This window comes from Cucurbita maxima, unplaced genomic scaffold, assembly GCF_002738345.1.
Source record: "Cucurbita maxima cultivar Rimu unplaced genomic scaffold, Cmax_1.0 Cma_Scf00014, whole genome shotgun sequence".
Lineage (NCBI taxonomy): Eukaryota > Viridiplantae > Streptophyta > Magnoliopsida > Cucurbitales > Cucurbitaceae > Cucurbita > Cucurbita maxima.
This window is the reverse complement of record NW_019272030.1, coordinates 2,421,828-2,441,835: the sequence shown is the minus strand read 5'-3', so window position 1 is coordinate 2,441,835 and position 20,008 is coordinate 2,421,828. Positions and strand designations below refer to the sequence as shown.

At 34.5% G+C, this 20,008-nt stretch overlaps 5 protein-coding genes across 14 annotated transcripts; 3 read left to right on the top strand and 2 right to left on the bottom strand.

The window, feature by feature from the left end:
- The first annotated feature begins 415 nt into the window (after window positions 1–415).
- On the top strand, window positions 416–2,305 carry LOC111489354 (40S ribosomal protein S18-like). Its single transcript, XM_023137541.1, has 4 exons — window positions 416–547; window positions 663–823; window positions 1,283–1,471; window positions 1,994–2,305. The coding sequence occupies exons 1-4, from the start codon at window positions 545–547 to the stop codon at window positions 2,097–2,099; spliced, it is 459 nt and encodes a 152-aa protein (XP_022993309.1). The 5' UTR covers window positions 416–544; the 3' UTR covers window positions 2,100–2,305.
- A 774-nt stretch (window positions 2,306–3,079) lies between these two features.
- Window positions 3,080–6,793, bottom strand: LOC111489350 (UDP-rhamnose/UDP-galactose transporter 6-like). Of its 2 annotated transcripts, none has more exons than XM_023137529.1 (6): window positions 6,532–6,793; window positions 5,923–6,123; window positions 4,421–4,605; window positions 4,133–4,333; window positions 3,742–3,903; window positions 3,080–3,655 (listed from the first exon to the last, which is right to left on the bottom strand). In XM_023137529.1, exons 2-6 carry the CDS (start codon window positions 6,050–6,052, stop codon window positions 3,323–3,325), a joined length of 1,011 nt encoding a protein of 336 aa, XP_022993297.1. In that variant the 5' UTR covers window positions 6,053–6,123; window positions 6,532–6,793; the 3' UTR covers window positions 3,080–3,322. The 2 variants fall into 2 exon arrangements, with proteins under 2 accessions (XP_022993297.1, XP_022993296.1); XM_023137528.1 differs by having other exon boundaries at window positions 5,923–6,165; window positions 6,532–6,792.
- A 4,649-nt stretch (window positions 6,794–11,442) lies between these two features.
- LOC111489351 lies at window positions 11,443–14,272 on the top strand. 9 transcript variants are annotated; one of them, XM_023137534.1, is made up of 5 exons: window positions 11,443–11,631; window positions 11,943–12,071; window positions 12,721–12,789; window positions 12,891–13,448; window positions 13,770–14,272. In XM_023137534.1, the coding sequence occupies exons 4-5, from the start codon at window positions 12,904–12,906 to the stop codon at window positions 13,834–13,836; spliced, it is 612 nt and encodes a 203-aa protein (XP_022993302.1). In that variant the 5' UTR covers window positions 11,443–11,631; window positions 11,943–12,071; window positions 12,721–12,789; window positions 12,891–12,903; the 3' UTR covers window positions 13,837–14,272. The 9 variants fall into 9 exon arrangements, with proteins under 9 accessions (XP_022993302.1, XP_022993305.1, XP_022993306.1 ...); XM_023137537.1 differs by having other exon boundaries at window positions 12,708–12,789; window positions 12,994–13,448; XM_023137538.1 differs by having other exon boundaries at window positions 11,943–12,076; window positions 12,994–13,448.
- An 834-nt stretch (window positions 14,273–15,106) lies between these two features.
- LOC111489352 (light-harvesting complex-like protein OHP2, chloroplastic) lies at window positions 15,107–16,678 on the top strand. The gene is made up of 2 exons (XM_023137540.1): window positions 15,107–15,743; window positions 16,371–16,678. Exons 1-2 carry the CDS (start codon window positions 15,289–15,291, stop codon window positions 16,483–16,485), a joined length of 570 nt encoding a protein of 189 aa, XP_022993308.1. The 5' UTR covers window positions 15,107–15,288; the 3' UTR covers window positions 16,486–16,678.
- A 1,249-nt stretch (window positions 16,679–17,927) lies between these two features.
- Window positions 17,928–19,580, bottom strand: LOC111489430 (phytosulfokine receptor 2-like). Its single transcript, XM_023137630.1, has one exon. It carries the CDS (start codon window positions 19,332–19,334, stop codon window positions 18,171–18,173), a length of 1,164 nt encoding a protein of 387 aa, XP_022993398.1. The 5' UTR covers window positions 19,335–19,580; the 3' UTR covers window positions 17,928–18,170.
- Between the last annotated feature and the right edge of the window lie 428 nt (window positions 19,581–20,008).

The following is a 20,008-nucleotide window of genomic DNA, read 5'->3' as shown; positions in this document are numbered from 1 at the left end:
GACTGGTGGTGGGCAATGCTAGTCGGCGACATGCCATGGTATTGTGATCATCGGTAGTGATGTCAATTTTTTTAATCTAAAAATTAATTTTAAATGTTTCTAATTTTTTAAAAAGTTATCTTGAATCATTGTCCAATGCTACAATTAAACACTTAATAAGTCAATAAAAAAAAAAACAGTGGTAAATATCTCATTAAAGTATAATTTGTGTAAATTAGAATATCCAAAAGGGTAGAAACTATATTATAACTATGCAAAAGTAAGAAAAATTATCAATTAAATTAAATTAAAAATAAATGGGCCAGATCTTAAACGAAAACCAGGCCTGTAAATGGGCCGAATTCAAAATGTCCTCAACAGGCATTTATGAAATTCATTTAAAAGGGTAAAGTAGGCTTTTCACAGAAACAATCAACCCTAGAAGAAAAATAGGCCTAATATAAAACCCTAATTTTCTGATTCTTCACCAGGTAAGTCGTTAGTTTTGTTGCAGCCTCTGGGAGAAGAAGTATCGGGACGAAGCTGCTCGCCGCCTGCCGTCAAAATGGTGAACCCCGATGCCTTATTTTCTTCACCATTGTTGTACTATTTCTTCTCCTTAATCCGATCAACCACTATCTCTTTACGAACTTTTTAATGTTTTCTTTTTATCGTCGATACAGTCGTTGGTTGCGAACGAAGATTTCCAGCACATTTTGCGTGTGCTCAACACTAATGTTGATGGGAAGCAGAAGATTATGTTCGCTCTTACTTCCATCAAAGGTATTGGAAGGCGTCTCGCCAACATGGTCTGCAAAAAAGCCGATGTTGACATGAACAAAAGGTATTCTTTTGCTTGTTCATGTTAGTGATCCATGAGATCGTAAGGAGATCTCTTTTTTGTAGTCCAAGTTAATCAGATATGTTTTCATTAGGTTTATGTTTGTAAACAGATTGATTTTAGAACAGTTCCACAAACTCAAACTTGTTTAAAATGCTGTATTTGCTCGATATTCTGTGTTTGTGATGTCAAGATTCAAATTAAAGATTAATGTAGTTGGTATTTTGCTAGGATTTAAGGTACCTAATGTAGTTTAGGAGTATCATGAGAGGAAAACAAAGCGGTTGAGTTCATGTTCTTCTGCCTATGCAGAATCAATAATGTTTTTCAATGGATTCGTATTCAATCTAAACGTTGATTGTTTAGGATATAATCTTGGTAGTTTATCGTTGAGGATTTGTTGTTAATATTTGTGTAATCTCCCTTAATATATTTTTTAAAAATGTGTTCTTCTGACTTTAGGGCTGGTGAATTAACTGCGGCCGAGCTGGACAATCTCATGGTGGTTGTTGCGAACCCCCGACAGTTCAAAATTCCTGACTGGTTTTTGAATAGACAGAAGGACTACAAGGATGGTAAGTACTCACAGGTGGTATCGAATGCTCTCGACATGAAGCTGAGAGACGACTTGGAGCGATTGAAGAAGATCAGGTGATTCTTATTAGCAACATATGTTTTTGCTTTCATTGAGCACACAATATTAGATTACAAGGCACAAGGCTCTGTGAACTGTAACTTTATTGCCATTTGACATTGTTAGTTCTCTATCCGTCCTGTCATGATATAATGTATTAGTAATATGCTGTTGAGAAACCGAAAGGATAAAATCTTTGCCGAAGTAGAAAGTTTCCTAATGGATCAACCAAGTTTTGAAGTTGTCGATTTTTTGGTTGTTGGAAGAAGGCTTAGATAGATTGTCCCTGATACATTCGGGCAAACAATTTGAGTATGACGCCGGGGCAGAGCTTTGTAGCACTTCCCGTTGTAAAACATCTGCTTACGACTGTTGATCATCTTCTCTATTTTTGATACGAGTAAGATGTCGGGGCAGAGCATTGTTTATCTATCTCTTACTCTTTCTGGCCTGATTCTGATGATGCAAACTCGACCTAAGCTCTTTATTTTGATGTCTAATGGCCTTAATACTAAGTTCTGTGATAAAATCGTGTGCAGGAACCACCGTGGGCTGAGGCACTACTGGGGTCTTCGTGTCCGTGGTCAGCACACCAAGACTACTGGTCGCCGAGGGAAGACTGTTGGTGTGTCGAAGAAGCGTTAATAATCTTAATCCCTTTCTTATTTTGCAAGCGATTTGTCTTGATTAATATGATTAGTGTTTGAGATTTTTGGGTTTGGATCTCTTTGGATTTTGGCTGGGGTTTTTGAAACCTTTGGCCAGCTTATATTTCATTTCGCTCATTCATTTTTGCTCGTTATGATAGAGATTGAAATCCCAGTTGAGTTTATTATTTATCTTCTCCATCATCCATCTGTGTTCTCTTTGAATTGAATTTTAATGTTTTGGCCACTTTGAATTTTAATTTATTATTGTTATCGAATATTATGTTTTTTTAAAAATTTATATTTGGCAACTGATTTTATTCCTAAGCATAGATAACTACAACCTTCTTTACTTCTCAAAAAGATTTTAGAAAAATATATTCATTTTCCTTCATAATTTTAATGTGTTTTAATTATAAATATGTATATATATATACTTTTTTTTACATATATTATTTAATCAACTTATTACTTTGTTAATTAATATTAAACCAAAAATAAATTTCAAATTTTGATTATGCAGTTCATAGCTTCACGTAAGCCATTAAATTGGAAATTTTTGCTGCCTTATTTCTAAATTCAAGAATTTAATTTCTAATGTTTTACGGTACCCTGCAATAATTTATCTATGAGGACATGTGTTCGTTTTAATTTTTGTAATTTAAAATTTATATTTCTATCCAGAAGTTTAAAATTATAATCTTTAAAGATCCATCTAATTCTATTTTTAAACTGATGAGTGAATTATTTTAAAATTTTGTTGGTAATATATAACTACTTCCATTAATTCTATTTTAAAAATTTATGCAAAAAAAGACTCAGCTTTCAAGCAAAATAAATGTCAGTTAATTAATTTTATTATTTTTTGAAAATCAGTCTTTGGTAAAATAAATGTCAAGGTTGATTTTATAAGAGCTTGTTTCTCGTAATAAACCATGTCAAGCCAACAGACCGCTTGTTGGGTTTGAATCAAAATGCTTATGGCCAAAATTAGTAGTAGCTGTGATTGTGATAACAATTAAAGAAAAAATGAAAATTCCAAGAACACTTCCCTATCCTGAATTACACAATGCCGCTCTCTGAGAAATCGAATACTCTGGAGAAAAAAAAGAAGAAATTTAGAGAAATAGAGGGATGAATAAATATTAGAAATATGGATCGTCATTCTAAACTCAGCAAATTAAATTAAAAATTTTCTTTATGGAATGAGCCAACTCTCCTTTAGACCTTCCCCTCATGTTCAGTAGAATCTGTTAAACCACCACCATGTTTTGGTTGTCTAGACGTCGGGAGCGTGTGGGTTCGACGTTCTTTTCCACCAGGTTTCGATGAGGCGTTACCGTACCAGATCATCCCAATGACAGCTATGATCATTCCCAAAACTACTTGCATGTTAAGCCCCTCCTTCCCAAAGAAGAAGAATCCCATAACCAAGACAAGGATTGTCTTCATGTGGCCAAGAACTTGAAATGACACAGCTGTGAATCTGCCTATGCAGATGAACTGGCTGAGATTGGTCCCAACGGCAATGGTGCAGGACAGAATTATGAATATCTGTGAAATGTGCCAAATGGGTGAGTACTGAGCAATCAAGTTCATGAGGGGAATAAAAGTGGGCTTCAAGTAATACGTTTACTTACGGTAGAGGCTAAGTTGTAGTTATATTGGTCTATCCTTTTGGTCGTCAACCAGTAGTCGAGAAACGGTCCGATCAGTAGAAGAGACCCGGCCTGCGCTGGTGCTGTATGTCCTAACAGGTTGAAGGAACTGAGCGAATACTTCCGTTGGAGGAAATGCACATACTGCATGTCAAAGTTTAATAAAATTCAATATTGCTACAAGGAATTTGGAAAAAGGTTGCAATTCTTTTGTGTGTGTTTAGGAATTGGATGCGCATGCTAGGTGATTCTTAGTTAGAAACGAGTGGTGGGTATATTTATGCTTTCTGTTCCAAAAAGAAATCTACAAGCATGAACCGGAAACAAAGAAGATTTAGGGATAAATGTTAAGAGGAATGTGATTATAACTCACGTATTGCTGCAGAGAAGTGCTCCATACGGCGATAATGGCAGCAATAAAGCCTCTGGTATTAACACTGACATCAGTTACAGTGCATACTCCAACACCCAAGAGAACAACTCCAATGCTCAGCTTCGTGTCTCTGGAGTACCGAATCTTGTCCAGGACCACTTCCAACAAGCAAGAGACGGGTATCATACTTAGCTTTGCAATCTGACAACAGAACAAGATCGGAATGAAATTTAAGAATAGTTATGATACTCCAAGAAAACAGAAAGGCTTACTGAGAGTTGAATTTACCTGATAAAATCCCACTGAATTCCACATCAGGCTAACATTCATTCCAACAATAGAAAAGTTGGCAAATAGTACAAACTTTAGAAGCTCTGGTAGAGGGAGGTGGGAGGGTTGAATATACCCAAGCCACCTTAGAATAACAGTCATCAGTGTGGTTGTCGCAAAATGCAAACCTGTTAAAGTTGTGGCTGCAAGATATTGTTGTATGCATAATTAGAAAAAAACATGAATCAAATTAAACGATCACTACTACGACCTACAGTTTAAAACCACCAATTACCAAACTTCACAATCCCACTTCAAACTTAAGAGGCTCATACCCCATACCTACCTTTTCTAGGTTCATTGCCAAACTAGAGCAATTGGATTGAAATGTTTTACCGGTTTCTTTCTTATATACAATACATTATTAGTTTAACCTTTTTCAACAATTTTCCATTGAACTTAAATCCAAAAAGTGCTCAAAGCAATAATGCACATACAACATTCCCCCCCAACACATGTTTAATATACCAACATGAATAACACGATTAGTAATGAGATCACTTGTGTGTTTCCTAACACTATCACTAAGCTGTTTTACACAGGGTAAATAAAATTCTCACTTGTTCAATGCATCAGTTAGTCTATCTTCAAGATTAATGCTCAACCGTATTCCACCTGATGTTTGATTCACGTCACACGACATCATTCTCTACCAATGTCCATTCACATACTTTTTTTGTTAAAAAAAGTAAACGAGCTGAAGCTCACTTAGAACGGATAACATTATGGAATGACTTTATTTAGGTGAAATGCATAGTTATAGAAATCTCCAAAAACATATATCCAGTTATTGGTAAGCAATAAAAATCAGCTGCAACGTTTAATTATAAGCACCTATCCCTCGTATTCTACAACCAACCTATTTTTTAGCTAAGCCGCTTGGTGAGCTTTACTTTAATCTCCTTGGCTTTTGTTTGGGAAGAAATTTTCTAGTCATCGCATTTTCTAGCTAATCTAATAATTTTATAATAGGGAGAGCACTTAACACATGCATATCAGTTTTTCATTTCTACCCCTTTTTAAACTTATTTATATGTATAATTTATGACTATAGCCATGTACGCAGATTACTGCTATGTTTCCTACTAGGATAAACTGAAGATATGGATTTTAATTTTGCTTTAAGAAGGAAAAGCAAGTATGCAAATTTAGACAGTGGATGAAACTTGAGAGTGTTATCATTTCTTAAGCAATCGCATAGACAGCACCAGAAAACAAACAGAAGTACTGAAGATAGCAGGAACCTTCTTAAACAGGAAATGATAAGACTAATAATGGAAACAGAGGAGAATGCCGATCATAGACCAAACTCGGAAATAAGAGAACGTCATTATAACTCTCAAGCAACCATGTATAATTTCAGAAAATAACCCCTAATAACTACATGCTAAAGAAATAGACATGATGAACACAAGGAAGATACAGATAATTGAAACGGAAGCGATGAAGAAAATAATTACCGAAGCTGAAGCCATACGTAGCCATAAGAGCCTTATTCACGATTATAATTCCAACAGAAGTTACAACGTTAAACGTCCAAGCGGCTGCATCTACAGCCGCTTTCTTGTCAGCTTTGCTAGATGGAGCCATTTTCACAAAATTTTCTTGTACGTCTTCTGCGAAAACCTTTATCCCTCAGCTTCCATGAAATTCGATCACATCTACACAAATTCCATAGTTTACAGCAGAAGTAACAAGATATACTGTAAATCCAAACATCATCAAGTCAGAAACTAAAAAAACGTAGGACTCGCACCGATTACACATTATCAGCAGTACCAAATTCATTCTAATCAAACAAGTCGACAATAATACAACAGATCCAGCAGGAAAAAAAAAACGCGATCAATGCAGAACGAAACAGCGCCATCGAAACGCGATATTAAAGCCGAAGCAGATCTAAATAGAAAATGAAAATTAAAGGCAGACACAGAAGGTAAAAAATTAAAGAATTGAGCAAAAGCAAACACAGATCCATCGCCGATTCAACCAAGCACAAACCAAATCACACTCCACCACTCCACAATCACATGGAAACAGAATTTAGAATCAGAAGAAACGGCACATACCGTCAAATCGATGGAAGCATGAGCGCACGGTGTGGCTGAAGAAACGGAGAGAAAGAGTGACAGAGAGGAGAGGTCAGTTAGGGCAGATTGAAATGGAGAAGCTCAGAGTTAGGATTTCGAACGAGTATGGATTTTATTGACTGAGAGTTGGCGTTTGTGAGATTCAGAGTTTTTTTTCTTTTCCTTTTTCTTCCCCTTCTTTTTTGGATGTGTTTTGATTTGTAAGAAATAGAAATGGAAATGGAAATGGAAGCGGCAGGGGGTGGGCGGGCAGAAGGTCAGTTGGCCAATGAAGGGCTGGTGGCAAGATTTTGATGCCCACGATTTCCTAGTTTGGGCTCCCGTGGGGCCCACTCCCTCCCTCTGCCTTATATTGTGTTAACACGTGTTACCACTTTTTTTCATTTGAGTTCTCATCCATTATTATTTTTATTTAATTAGTAAATATCTCGTTTGTCTATTTAACCTATTATATGTTTATTTATTACTTTAGAAAATAAATAAATATATTTAAATATTTAGAAATTATGTTAGTAGAATATTATATTATATTTTGTTTACGAGATAGTATTAATTTTATCATATAAATATATAAAAATATGTTGTAATATATATAATAGAAAAAAAAATTATGGGAGGAATTCAATTCCCGTGATTTTCAAATTTTAAGATATTTTATTCTCGATCGGAAAATTTTGATCATAGGTCTTAATTATTCTGACTCGAACAAAAGTTTGGTGGTGAAAAAAGTGATTGAGGAACTAAAAAAACCGACTATTAATTTTTATGGATCATTTTTAGTATAATTGGTAAAAATATATTTAAGCCTAATTTTAGCAAAGTGATTTTATCACTAAAATTTAATTTTATTTAGACAAATAATAAATCAATTTCGAAGTATTTTCAATTTTAGGAACGAGAAAAATATTATTTTAATGGTAACAATTTGGTAAATTTCTCTATCATGTAATAATTTAATGACAATTATATATAATAAATTTTAAAATTTTCTTTATTTTTTTAATAAATATGAAAACGATCATGGCTTGTGATTCTGTTGTCCCATGTCCCCCCGCAAGGTAGTCAGCTGGCAACTCTCCACGCGTCATAGGAATGAAGAGCTCATGTGAAATAATATTCGACCATTAATAACCATATATTATATTATGTTATATGCTTATACAATTATATGAAACATATTAAATATTACATTAATCGTTGATGTCACGTTCATAATTCAATCTTATAAAATCCATATTTTTCCAACCCGACATCACTGATCGATGATGTCTATTATTCATATTAACTTATATACGAGTTAAAATATCATATCATCGTAAATGTTTGTTGCTCCTATCAATAAAATTACGATAGTGCCATTATTTTAACTTAGTCATGCAATAATCACTAGAGTGTCAAATAAAAAATCTACAAAATGTATTATAGAGAAGATGAATTATTTAAATAGTACTATATAGATAGATACAACTATTTAAGGTAAGACTCAATGATGTATTTTGTTCCGAACATGTACTCAAAGTGAACAATATTATAAATTTAAATAAGTCTTTAGCGTATTCAAAATTTATTACGAATAAATTCTTATGACAAAATTAAATTTTATCTTTAATAGAATCATAAAATTTCGTATTAAAAAAAAAAATTGTATTTTATAGATTCCTTAGTTTTTAATTTTAATTAGTTTGGAACAAATAAAAAATAATATTTAGTTTTTAAATAAATATAAATATTTTTTCTGTCTTAATTTTAAAATATAAGTTAAATAACTAAAATTAAATTTTAAAAGTTTAAAAAAATGGAATCTAATTGAATGTATTAATTAGTTACTTATTTTAGTTGAAATTTTAATCCGATAAAATTAAATGAATTGTAAATCTTAATTAAAATTAAATAAACTAATAGTGGTAATATTTTTAATTCAAATATATATATATATATATAGTAATAAAGCATAACAAAATTTGGACTCGAGCCATATGATAGGCTCACAGCCGGCCAACTCAAATTTGGACTCGAGCCATATGATGGGACTAGACCTTCATACCTAAGAATTATTAAAATAAAATAATTAGGAAGCTAAATTAATAAAAATATTATTTGATTAAAAAAATATAACTTTAAAAAACTCAATAATATTTTTAAACTAAAAAAAATAAGAGGAAAAAATACCTTAGAACTGAAAGGTTATAATTATTTTTTTAAACAAAATATAAACTTTATAGCTTAAATAAAAATTAGCGCGATATAATATTTTAGTTTATTAAAAATTAAAATAATTAGTATTATTGTTTTCTTACGACATTATTAAAAAAATACACTCTGTTCCTTCCCTTAAATTGTTATTCCAGTTGTCCCTCGCGTGTTTTGAGGAACTTTGTCTAATTCTTTTTATTTTCTCTTATTAAATATTCGAACTATTTAAAATTTATATTTAATATTAATTTATCTCAACTTCTAAAATAAAAAATTAATTATATTCCTTAAATTCTACTTATAAATATGAAACTAAATTTAGTTTAAATTCATTTTGTATCTTACTCTCATAAATTTACTTTATTCCCATCTTTAAATATTTAAAATGTTTATACGAATTTTAGTTTTTGAATTTAAAATATGTAATTCCCTATTTTTATGAATGATTAAAAAAAAAAACTTATTAGATTAGATATAAAATTAAGAATTTATAATTTTAGATATTTTTGAAAATTCAAACCATAAATAAACAAATTTGAAAATTAGAAATTTAATTCTATTTTTTAAATTAATTTCTCTCTCTTGAATGGAGGAGAGAGAGGGGGTATGTTGGGCCTTGTTTGGGCCCACGAAGACATCAAGTTATGTATAAGTGGCCTAGAGGAACTGGTTAGGGACAGAATGATGAATTTCATCCATTGAATCCTTTTTCTCAGACTGTCAACCACTGTCGTTTCCACGTCAGAAATGTCAAATCTTACAGAACCCATTCAAAACCTCCACAAACCTTTCTTTTGTTTTTACATCAAACTTTGGAGTTTGTTAATTATATATATATACCGACATAAATTAATTTAATTTATTAAGATATTAATCATTTATTAGAGCTCTGATATCATATTAACCCGTAGTAAGGGTGTAAACTAGTTGAGTTGAGTTACGTTCGAAAAATATTTTGAACCAACTTAAAATATTGGGTTAATTTAGTTGGTGACTCAAGTAACTCGACTTGAGTTCATAACCCAATCCAATTTGACACTCTATTTTATTGTGCAGACGCAAGAACTGAGTTAAGTCAATTCATTCTTGCGTTGTCTACGGCCAAGCGATGTACGCTCGAGCCTCTGGTCTCAGTTCAAGAGTAAAGTTTTAGAAAACGGAGGTAGAGAGATTTTGAAAAAGAATTTTGAAATAAAGATTTGAAAAATTGAAATTGACGTTATTTGTGATACAAGCAAAAATGCCATAACAACGGCTTACAACATATAATTATTGGGTATGGAGAAGTTGACAACTAGTCACATTCCCCTTAAGACTGGTCGTGAGCGTGTCAAGATCACGACACCGCACCGTAAAAAGAAGTAGGATCAAGACAGTTAGTATCAGAGCCACACTTTGTGTGTCTAGTCAGACAATAACGTCAAGAGAAATGAATTCGAAAGTTGATCGAAGAACTTGCACGTGTGTCAAGAGTGTCGGAGTGGGCAAGACAGTTGCCGATCAAAATTATAATTAGTTGGGGGTTGAAGCAAAGACTACCGAAAGTTTATTGGTGTCTGTGTGAGTTGGGTTGAGTTGTTTGGTTATTTTTTATTATTATTTAAAAAAATATAATTCATCCGCAACATATATTATATTAATAACTAAAATTTTAAAATTAAAATATCAAAGCTAATTCTAACATAAGTTAAATATTTTTAATTTTGTATGTTTAAATTATAAAATTTAGAAATATCTAATAAAAACAGTTGGAAATTGGTATTAAAAGTGAATGGTAAGCATTAATTATTATTGATTAAAACAAAGAGTAAAGGGAGGACAAATATGTAATTAATGAAAAGCAAAATTACAATGATTTTTAGCTCAAAATCATACGAGTGTTCCCTAAATAGAAGCAATTTTGAAGCCTAAAAACCAATTCTCAGCATAAATTTAATCTTTCATTCATTCCTCTAATTGCCAAACAAGGAATAAATTTTGTATTTATTGCTGTTTTTTTTATAAAAAAAACATAAAAATATTCCTCTTTTCTTCTTGCAAAATAAATTCATTAACCGTTTTTTTTTTAATTTTAAATTTATTTTTATATATAGTTGGTCTTTATAAATTTCAAAGCGTAATAAATTTTGTATTAAAAATTAGTTTATATATATATATATATATATATATATATATTAATTGAGATAATTACTCTAGGAATATAACTTTTGTCGTGACATGGTTATTAAATATTATATTTCTTTTAAATCTCAACTAAATATCATTTTACCTTTTTGTCCTCTCACTAAATGAACCCATCGAATTTACTTTCCAAAATTAATTGGTTTAAGGTTTGTTTATAGTAAGAAAAAAAATATTTTGGTTTAAAAAAATAATAAAAATATTTACAATATAAGGCGACCGTATTAAATAGTTGGACTATTTGTTGTCGAGAAATTATTAAAATTTGTCTCCATTTATTGGAAAGAGAATTTAAAATTAAAATCGCCATCGAAATGACGATTGGGCCCACACTCACTTTTATCTGTCCATCTAAAAACAATTTATTGCTTGATTATAAGATAAAAACATAATAATTATAAATGGAAGATAATTAAAATATAAAAATAATAGATGGGGCCCATCACTATTATGCGCCTGAGAGCGAACCATCTTTGTCTTCCCGAAAATAATGTAAGCCAGAGACGGCTCTGACACTTTTTTTTTTCTTTTTTTTTTTCTATTCTTTAAAATATTCTCGTCTCTCACCCAATTACTCGGCGATTTTTATCTCTACTGCCATTTTCAGGAGAAAAACCGTCAGAGCCGCCGATTCACTTCCGAAACGCTGCCGATTTTTATCTCTACTGCTATTCTCTGTCGCACGTAGTCCGAATCTGCAGTCAGGTACAGCCACAATTCTCTTCCTCTCCGTTCGATCTCATTTTTGTGTACACGAGGAATCGAATCGAATAGATCGTTCTTCGAATTTGTGTTCGTTTCGGAGAACGTGAATCCTCATTTTGCTAGAATTTGTTTGATAATTGATAATTGTTTTCTCAAGTGGAAGTTATTTTCAGATTTCTGAAATGGTTGTATTGTTCTTGTCCAAGTTTTTTTTCGATACGAGTTGTCTGCATTTCAGAGTTCGTGAACCGAGCGCTATGGCCAGTGAGATGTTCGATTTGACTATTGATTTTTGTTCAATTTTTGCGCAGGAGATTGTAGATTTGAATTCGTTATCGGAGTTCTTGAACGCGTTTGAGCGTTTCAGAACAAAAGCAGAAAGTTATATCTTATCGAGTTTCGTGAAGATTAGAATAACGGCGGAAGATTCTTTCCATGTGGTCCGGTAGCTCTTTATTTCCCCTTTCACCAATTAATTTTATCTACTCCAATTATTTGTTAGTTCGTCTGTTATTTTCTTGTTTTCCCCCTTCGTATCTGCAATGAATATGTTCCGTTTTTTGTTTCAATAATGTTGATAATTTGTAAATTCTCTCTACCGCGTGAAATCGCCGCTGGATCCAAGAGCTTAGCTGAGCCAAGTAATCTAGCAGTTCTTAGATTTCAATTGTATAGAATGTTGAAATTTCCATGCCGTAGCCTCCAGTTTTCAATTTCGGATAACTTGTAGGAGAGGAAGAAAATTTTCTGCATTAAAAACGCGTAAGAATGTTATTATCATATCATGATCTTATCTGTTGCTGTTTTCATTCCTCGATTCTGACATAGAATTTCTATGCATTGAATGCACATCCTGGCTTTTATCTCTTCATTCTTTTTGGCACATTATTCAGCGATAACTTTTAAGTAATTTGTGACTGATAAGGGCATGTCGATGGTGAATCATTTTCATTTTAAGTTCAAACTCCGTAGGATTTTGTTGTTTGTGTTGCTTAACGACCACCGATTTAAGCTTTTAGCATGTATTTGAATGCCTTATGAAACTAGAACCATTTTAACTTTGTTCTAAACAACAGCCAACCGGTACAGATTATTAGAAAGAAATTTTAACATCAGAGGTGGATCATACGAGCTGGGGAACACTTTCGATGGTGATAGGTACGATGGCCATTCTGATTCTGAGTTATAGATGGATGAATGAGAGGGTGTGTTCATAATATTCTTAGAGCTTTTTGTCAAAATTCTGTTTGGGTTCCCAGATGAGCTCAACCGATGTTCTTGGCAGTAGAAGGGGGAGGGTTCTTTTCTTCTTCAGCTTCTGGTTATAGCAGTAGCCTGACCCTTCTTCTTTTGGGTCAGAAGAGCGAAGATAATCCCATGAGAGTTTTGCCGTTCTTGGTGGACCGAGAGCCTGACCTCAACAACCAGCTGGCTTCAAGAAAGACGTGGATTTCCTGGAGGTGCGCCTCCCCCTCCCTTCGCTGCTTCCGGTGGAACCCTGCAGGGCCAATTCCATCTCCTTTGAAGAAAGCGGCCTCTACACAGCGCCAAGACAGTTCAAGAACATCTCCTCTTTCCGATAATGGCAAGGATCATGTTCCTAGTTCAAATGACGATTATCTTGCAAGAAAAATGGTGCTTAAAAGTAGCTTGAAAAAGGCATCAGACGTTCCTGCAGTTTCCGTACAGAATGCTGATGGAAATGAAGCATTGGGAGAAAAGGGTAGTTATGATTCTAGTCATGTAGAAAGAAGGAAAGTACAGTGGACTGATACTTGTGGAAGCGAGCTTGCTGAAGTCAAAGAATTTGAACCAAGGTATGAAAACTTCAAAAATTTTAACTCGAATTCATTGAAAAAGCATATCTTTTGTTTTGAAGCTTGCATATAGGTTCATGTTTCATGTGTTCGCATATAGGTTCATGTTTCATGTGTTCTTCAATGTTCATCACATCATCCCTTTTGAACAATGGAAAATTTCAAATCTTCATTGACATTAATGTGCATTTAGTTATTAAGTACAAGTCTTGATGGTACACTTAGCCTAATAAATGACTAAAACATAACCCTGTTGCTTAGATTTTACTGATGAGAATTGGCATTACATCCTATCTTAAGTTTGTTCATCTCCAAATGCAGTGAAATAAATGCATCTGATGATGAAAATGATATTGGGAAAACAAGGTGTTTGTGCACTATCATGTAATTCACTCAAAACCCAGTTTTACCATCGATGACGTTTGCACAAGATTCTCAAAGATCTGCTGACTTGAATCGAATCAAACTTGTTTGCTCGAGAATTTTCCGAGACAGAGGAAGCTGTCTAGACAAGCAGGAACCATCCATGAAGTTTTCATGGTGATATCTTATCCGTGGTAGTGCTGATTTCAGTAAGTTTTTCTTTTCTAATTTTCTTTTCACATGGATGGCTTCCACTTTTAAGCACTTTTTGTTGCTTTTTCACTGTATTGTTCCTTAGTTCTTTGTCTCTATTACTCCGTTCATTTCGTGGTTTTTTCTCCCTGTATGAACAATTTTTTGGGGTATTTCATTACTATTGAGTGTATTTAGAAGGAAGCTTTTGATTAGATTAAGGGCTTTGATTGATATTAAGATAAAATTAATGATGTGCAGTGACTATTTGCCATATTGAACTCTGTTTCTTGATTCAATGCTATCTTGTGGTTTATCTTAGATTCAAGTCTGTTCCATTCCTCGTTACTCGTTTTTTAGCTCTATAATTATAGGATTGAAAAATGAATTAGAGACTTTTGTCGTTCTAATTAATACTAAATTAAGATCGGATGAGCTAATGCTCTATCTATTAGAAAGGTTTACGGAATTAACTGAAGTCGGTTCATTACGGAATTGTTATGTTGAAAGAGATAACATTATTTTTTTTAAAATAAGTCAAAACAAATTTAAAGCAACATAGGAGTAGGGGTTCTACCTAGATTTGGATGGGTGTATATTTAATTCCTATCCTGTCTAATAAATATTTAAAAATTTAATTTTTTTGCCAAATAAATATTTGATAATAAGTGTTTTATACAATTTTAAATTTAAAATTTTATCTCTAAATAAAATTTAGTTTTTTTTTAATTTAATACATAATTTAATTTTTAAAATTTTGAATATAGGATATAAAATTTAAAATTAAAATAATGTACCACACATTTTAAAAGGCATATTTAAATTATTACACATAAAATTATTCCAGACATGTTAACGGACTAAAAATTTATTATAATCAGACAAAAATTAGCTCGGTTATATATATATATATATATATATATATTAAAGATTTATTATAATATAATGAAAAAAATTTGGATAAACCAAAAAGTACACTGAAAAAACATGAAATGGAACTTTAGATGAGAGGTACCAAAATATTATTTAAAAAAAAAAAAAAGAAGAAAGCAATCGCATGGTTGAAAATCGATGGATCAGCCATCAACTTTGTTTCTTCATTCTCTAAGATCCTCAATGGCTTGTATTTTACTGAAACTTGGCGACATCTTATCCACACCAAACATATCCCTAATCCATTTCTTCCAAAAATCCACAAGCAATCAATCTTTGGCTTCAATTCCCCAATTCTGATTCCATTTCAGTTCCTCAACAATCTGAAACAGAAATTTCTGAGAGAACAGAAATGTCGGGGGCCTGTTCAATCCCCTTCGCCAAGATCAAAATCCCGGCCGCTTCCTCGTCGCCGGCCACCGCTTCTCCGTCGGCGTCAGCCACCTCTTCCGCTTCTTCATCGTCGGCTCACAGTTCCATCAGATTCTCTTCCTCCAAGCCTTTCGTCTTTACCATTAGGAGTTCCCAGACCGAAGGCCCTCTTCGGAGACCGGCGGCTCCTTCTCTGAGAGAGCCATCGCCGCCGTCGCCACCTTCGCCGACGCCTCCTCTCAAGCCGACTCCTCCTTCATCGCAAACGCCTCCGTCGCCGGCGTATGCTGCGAAACTGGATAATGTGATCACATTGGAGTTCCAGAGACAGAAGGCTAAGGAGCTTCAGGAGTACTTTAAGCAGAAGAAGCTTGATGAGGATGATCAGGGACCGTTCTTTGGCTTCATCGGGAAAAATGAAATTTCCAATGGAAGGTCGATTTAGTTTCCACTTTTTCTCCTCCGTTTCTATCGTGATTACTAAATTTTGAAGTGATATAATCTCATTTGTTCTTGCTGGCTGTTATGATATTCTTTTGCAATTAAATTAACAATAGATCCTGCCAACAATTGCCTGCGATTTCACTCATTCTCTTGTTGATATTTGGATTGGCTCTTCTCTTTCAATTTTCTTTGAGGGATACAATCCCTAAGGATCTCTTCGTAACCTTATGGTTTGCTGCAAGTTTTGATTATGTTCAAGTGCCTAAACTCCATTTCTTTACTTGATCTTTATGGATAACCAATCCACTTCCAATACAGATTCGTTTGCAACACTTCCTCTGTTTGAAAAACCATATCACTGTGTTTTGTGCTGATTTTATTCAGACTTCAAGCGTTTTCCAATTCAGTGTATCGATTTTGTTCTTAATGGGAATGGCGTTTATTTGATTTTGATGTTTCTCCTGAAGATTTGCATCGGATTGAGATAAACTGGTCCTTTTTGGTACCTTCGTTCCATAATTTACTGAAACTCATAGCTTCTAGTAGAAATCAGCTGTTCAATTTACTGGTTATGGGTGGATCATCACTACTCTTACTGGGTTGATTTGCACTAAACAGGTGGGCGATGTTTGGGTTTGCCGTTGGATTGCTGACAGAGTATGCAACTGGCTCAAACTTTGTTGATCAAGTAAAGATCCTTCTCTCAAATTTTGGGATAGTAGACCTCGAATGACACCATATACAAGGTCCATGTTTCTATATTTTTCCAATTGCTATAGTTTATATATCTACTTCTTGTAATTCATCTGATAGTCTTCATGAATTGATACTCTTAATGGCCATATAAGTGTGTGCTCCTTGCCAATACTCACTGTTCTTCTCTGTTATATATATAAAGTCTTCCTCTTATGAGTCTGTGCAATTCACTGGGGATCTGTACCTTCATTCATTGAAGGTTATATAATAGAACTCGAAAATATGATAGATTTCTTCTTACTTTTGTTACGTACATTGCTTCCTTTTGCATCATTGTTCAACTAGGGATAGACCTGCCCTCCTCTTCCCATCTTTCGGTTTTTGTCGATAATTGGTATCGATTGATATTATTCTATAGTCGGAGTTTCCTTTTTTGTTTAGCATTTGACTTCCTTTCCTTCTCAATTCATTCTTAGTCATATGGAATGAACCTGCATCTCTAGTAGCCCAGCTTGAAATTTAGATGAATCTTAGAGCTTTCCCAAAAGCCAGATGAATCTTGAGGAGCAGAATGGTTCCATTTGAACTTCAGATTTCCACACCTAAAAGTAGTCAAACTTGAATCATAAGAGTTGGGTAGAGTTCATTTTTTTAAGAACTAATCAGTTTGGTTGGAATTGGTTTACTGAGTTTAGAATGAATGTACGATTCAACTCAAACTGAACCGTGTTAGGATTTTACTTTTTGCAACTAAACAATTCCTCTACATGTCTCTCATTTACCGTTGTATTTGTTTGTCCTTCTCCAACTTCTCATCTTGTCTCTTGTTTATCGTCGCCCTCTACCATGGTCTCATCGTCGCCTTTAACCATCTTTCCTCTCAACCAGCATCCCTCTGTTTCGTTCTCTCTCAAGCCTCAGCTGCAATCGTCAATTATCCATCACTCTTTTTTGTTCTCTCGTCAGTTTTTCATTTCTAAGCTAGATGACTTGAGCTCGGAAATTTTGTTGGTTAGGGGAGTACCATTTCTGTTTTGTTTTTCTTCATGTTTTGCACCGTCCATAGCTAAATGGATTCAACTCGACGATATATGGTTGTATTGAGTTGAGTTGCCTGCCCGAATGAACTCATTTGAGTCCTTGCTTCCCCACCACCTCATGGATGGGCGTGGGATTTTTTGGGGTCAAAATTGTCGACCCAATCCCACCGCTAGCAGATATTGTCTTCTTTGGACTTTTTCTTTCGGGCTTCCCGTAATGTTTTAAAATGTGTTTGCTAAGAAGAAGTTTTCGTGAGATCTCACAATTCACACGTTTAGGAGAAGTACGAGAAAAGGTCCAAAGAAGAAAATATCAGTTAACAGTGCAAAGAATTGACTCTAATGTAAAGGGTCTGAATAATGTTGCACTTGCTTGAAAGAAAAGAAAATAATAATAGTAAGCTTACAACTTCCATGGTAGCAATTATACATAACAATATAAACGACTAGTAAAACACATCAATTCCAAGTTTATGTTAGTTCAAGAATATAATTGAAAGATTCAAATTTCTCTCAACTAGGTCTATAAAAAGAGAATAAAATAACTAAGAACTCCGCAACCTCACTCTACATTTGGACCCACTTGAAAAAAATTGGCTCAACTCACTATTTACATTCCTTATAATTGAAATGTTGTCCCATCTCACCCACATGAATGACGATGTTGCGGTTATTGCCAAAATTACTCGTTGACCTTAGTTTGATACTCATCATCGTCGTCACACAACTTCACGTCGCAAATTCGATCCAAAAACTCGACAACATTAGACATAGGAGGCCTTTCCTTGGACCTCTCACTCGTGCACAAACAAGCAATCCTAAAATACTCCTTCACATTGGCCTCCATAAGCTCCTCCCTCGAAATGCTAGCATCGACCATTTCCATGTGTCTGTTTTGGGCCACTAAAATCCGAGCCCATTCTATTAAGCCCACTTCTTTGTCGTCCAATACCATAGGTAAATTGGGCCTCCGGCCCATAGCAACCTCGAACATTAAAATCCCAAAACTGTACACGTCAGCCTTCAACGTGGCTCCCGTCAATCCGTTCCTGTACTCCGGCGGCATGTAGCCCATGGTTCCGGCGAACTGAGTGGACACGTGGGAATTAGAACTCTCAATCATACGGGCCAGCCCAAAATCCGCGATATGGGCCTCGAATTCGGAGTCCAATAAGACATTGCCGGCCTTAATATCTCTATGGATAATGGGCTGAGAAAGCCCATGTAAGTACGAAAGCCCATTAGCAACGCCCCTCATGATCTTCAGCCTGGTCTCCCATGGCAATGGTAGCCGCGAGGGCAAATATCCATCGGACTCCTCATCGGCCTCCGCCGAAGTCGACGTCTCGTACAAGCAATTATCCAGACTTCCTCTCTCAATGAATTCGTAGATCAAAAGCCTATCGGAGCCGGAAATACAGTATCCTAACATTTTGACGATGTTTCGATGGCGGAGTTTTCCGAGAGTCTCCATCTCGGCTCGAAATTCTCGGAATCCTTGGAAGGCGTCGGGATTGAGCTTCTTGATGGCAACTGTAGCGCCGGAGGAGAGGCGAGCCTTGTAGACGAGGCCGAAAGAGCCATCGCCGACGATTAAATCGCTGCTGAAATTCTTGGTAGCGGCTCGGAGTTCGGCCATGGAGATTCTGAGTGAAGGATCGAAGGAGGCGCTCTCATCGACGGAGATGGAAGAGAGATCCAAATTGCGGTTGCGATGTTGCTGTTGGCGGGGGGTTCGATGCTTCGATTTGAGCTTTCGGAAGAGTAAGAAGACGCAGAAGAGGAATAGGGTTGCGACGGAGAAACTGGCGATGGATGCGAAAATCAGGATTGGGGTGGGTTGCATGGCCTGCTCTGATCTGGTCCGATCTGCTCCGATCTGAGAGAGATAGTTGAAGGAATTTCAATGGCTGAATCAGAGATTGAGAGGAGAAGAAAAGGAAAAGGGAAGGCGGCCTGTGAAGATCAAGGAGGTTTCCAGGAATCTGCCATTGCCGTCTGGGGTCGCTACTCAATACTATGTGTTTCGAACAGTCAAAACTCCTTAATTATCTGACTTTCAAAACTTTACAAATAAATATTATATAAAATTAATATATTTTATTGGTCTTTATTTAATGCGATCTCTTGGTATTCTTCAATCATCAAAGTTTGGCCAAGTCAAAATTGTTGCATTAAGTCACTGCCCGCATGTGTTCATCTAATACATTTATAGAACGCAAGCTGACAATTTATTGTGGTGGGCCCCATCTATTCCCTTTTTTAATTAAGAATATTATATGTATATATATGTATATATATGTATATATTTAGTATATATTAAAATCTAGGTAGAATAATAAATCTTACGATAGTTTGAAGGCGTGCCTAAGAACGCCGGTTCTTTTGAACAAATTCTCGAGCTATCAATTTTATCCTTAAAAAAAGGATTTTATTAAAATTCTATCTTTCTTCGAAGTTTATTTTATTTTACTTGCTAGCCTCACATTATATAAATATTATTGTACGATTTTCAATTTT

What these genes read in the sequence shown, in the direction of transcription:
- LOC111489354 (XM_023137541.1), top strand. An exon ending in GATGTTGACATGAACAAAAG is followed by an intron (nt 824 to 1,282) that starts GTATTCTTTTGC and finishes TTCTGACTTTAG; the next exon opens with GGCTGGTGAATTAACTGCGG. An exon ending in GAGCGATTGAAGAAGATCAG is followed by an intron (nt 1,472 to 1,993) that starts GTGATTCTTATT and finishes AATCGTGTGCAG; the next exon opens with GAACCACCGTGGGCTGAGGC.
- LOC111489350 (XM_023137529.1), bottom strand. Translation starts at nt 6,052, where the DNA reads ATGGCTCCATCTAGCAAAGCTGACAAGAAAGCGGCTGTAGATGCAGCC. An exon ending in GCACTTCTCTGCAGCAATAC is followed by an intron (nt 3,904 to 4,132) that starts GTGAGTTATAAT and finishes TTTGACATGCAG; the next exon opens with TATGTGCATTTCCTCCAACG. An exon ending in ACTACAACTTAGCCTCTACC is followed by an intron (nt 3,656 to 3,741) that starts GTAAGTAAACGT and finishes CACATTTCACAG; the next exon opens with ATATTCATAATTCTGTCCTG.
- LOC111489351 (XM_023137534.1), top strand. Translation starts at nt 12,904, where the DNA reads ATGTTCTTGGCAGTAGAAGGGGGAGGGTTCTTTTCTTCTTCAGCTTCT. An exon ending in GTCAAAGAATTTGAACCAAG is followed by an intron (nt 13,449 to 13,769) that starts GTATGAAAACTT and finishes CTCCAAATGCAG; the next exon opens with TGAAATAAATGCATCTGATG.
- LOC111489352 (XM_023137540.1), top strand. Translation starts at nt 15,289, where the DNA reads ATGTCGGGGGCCTGTTCAATCCCCTTCGCCAAGATCAAAATCCCGGCC. An exon ending in AATGAAATTTCCAATGGAAG is followed by an intron (nt 15,744 to 16,370) that starts GTCGATTTAGTT and finishes TGCACTAAACAG; the next exon opens with GTGGGCGATGTTTGGGTTTG.
- LOC111489430 (XM_023137630.1), bottom strand. Translation starts at nt 19,334, where the DNA reads ATGCAACCCACCCCAATCCTGATTTTCGCATCCATCGCCAGTTTCTCC.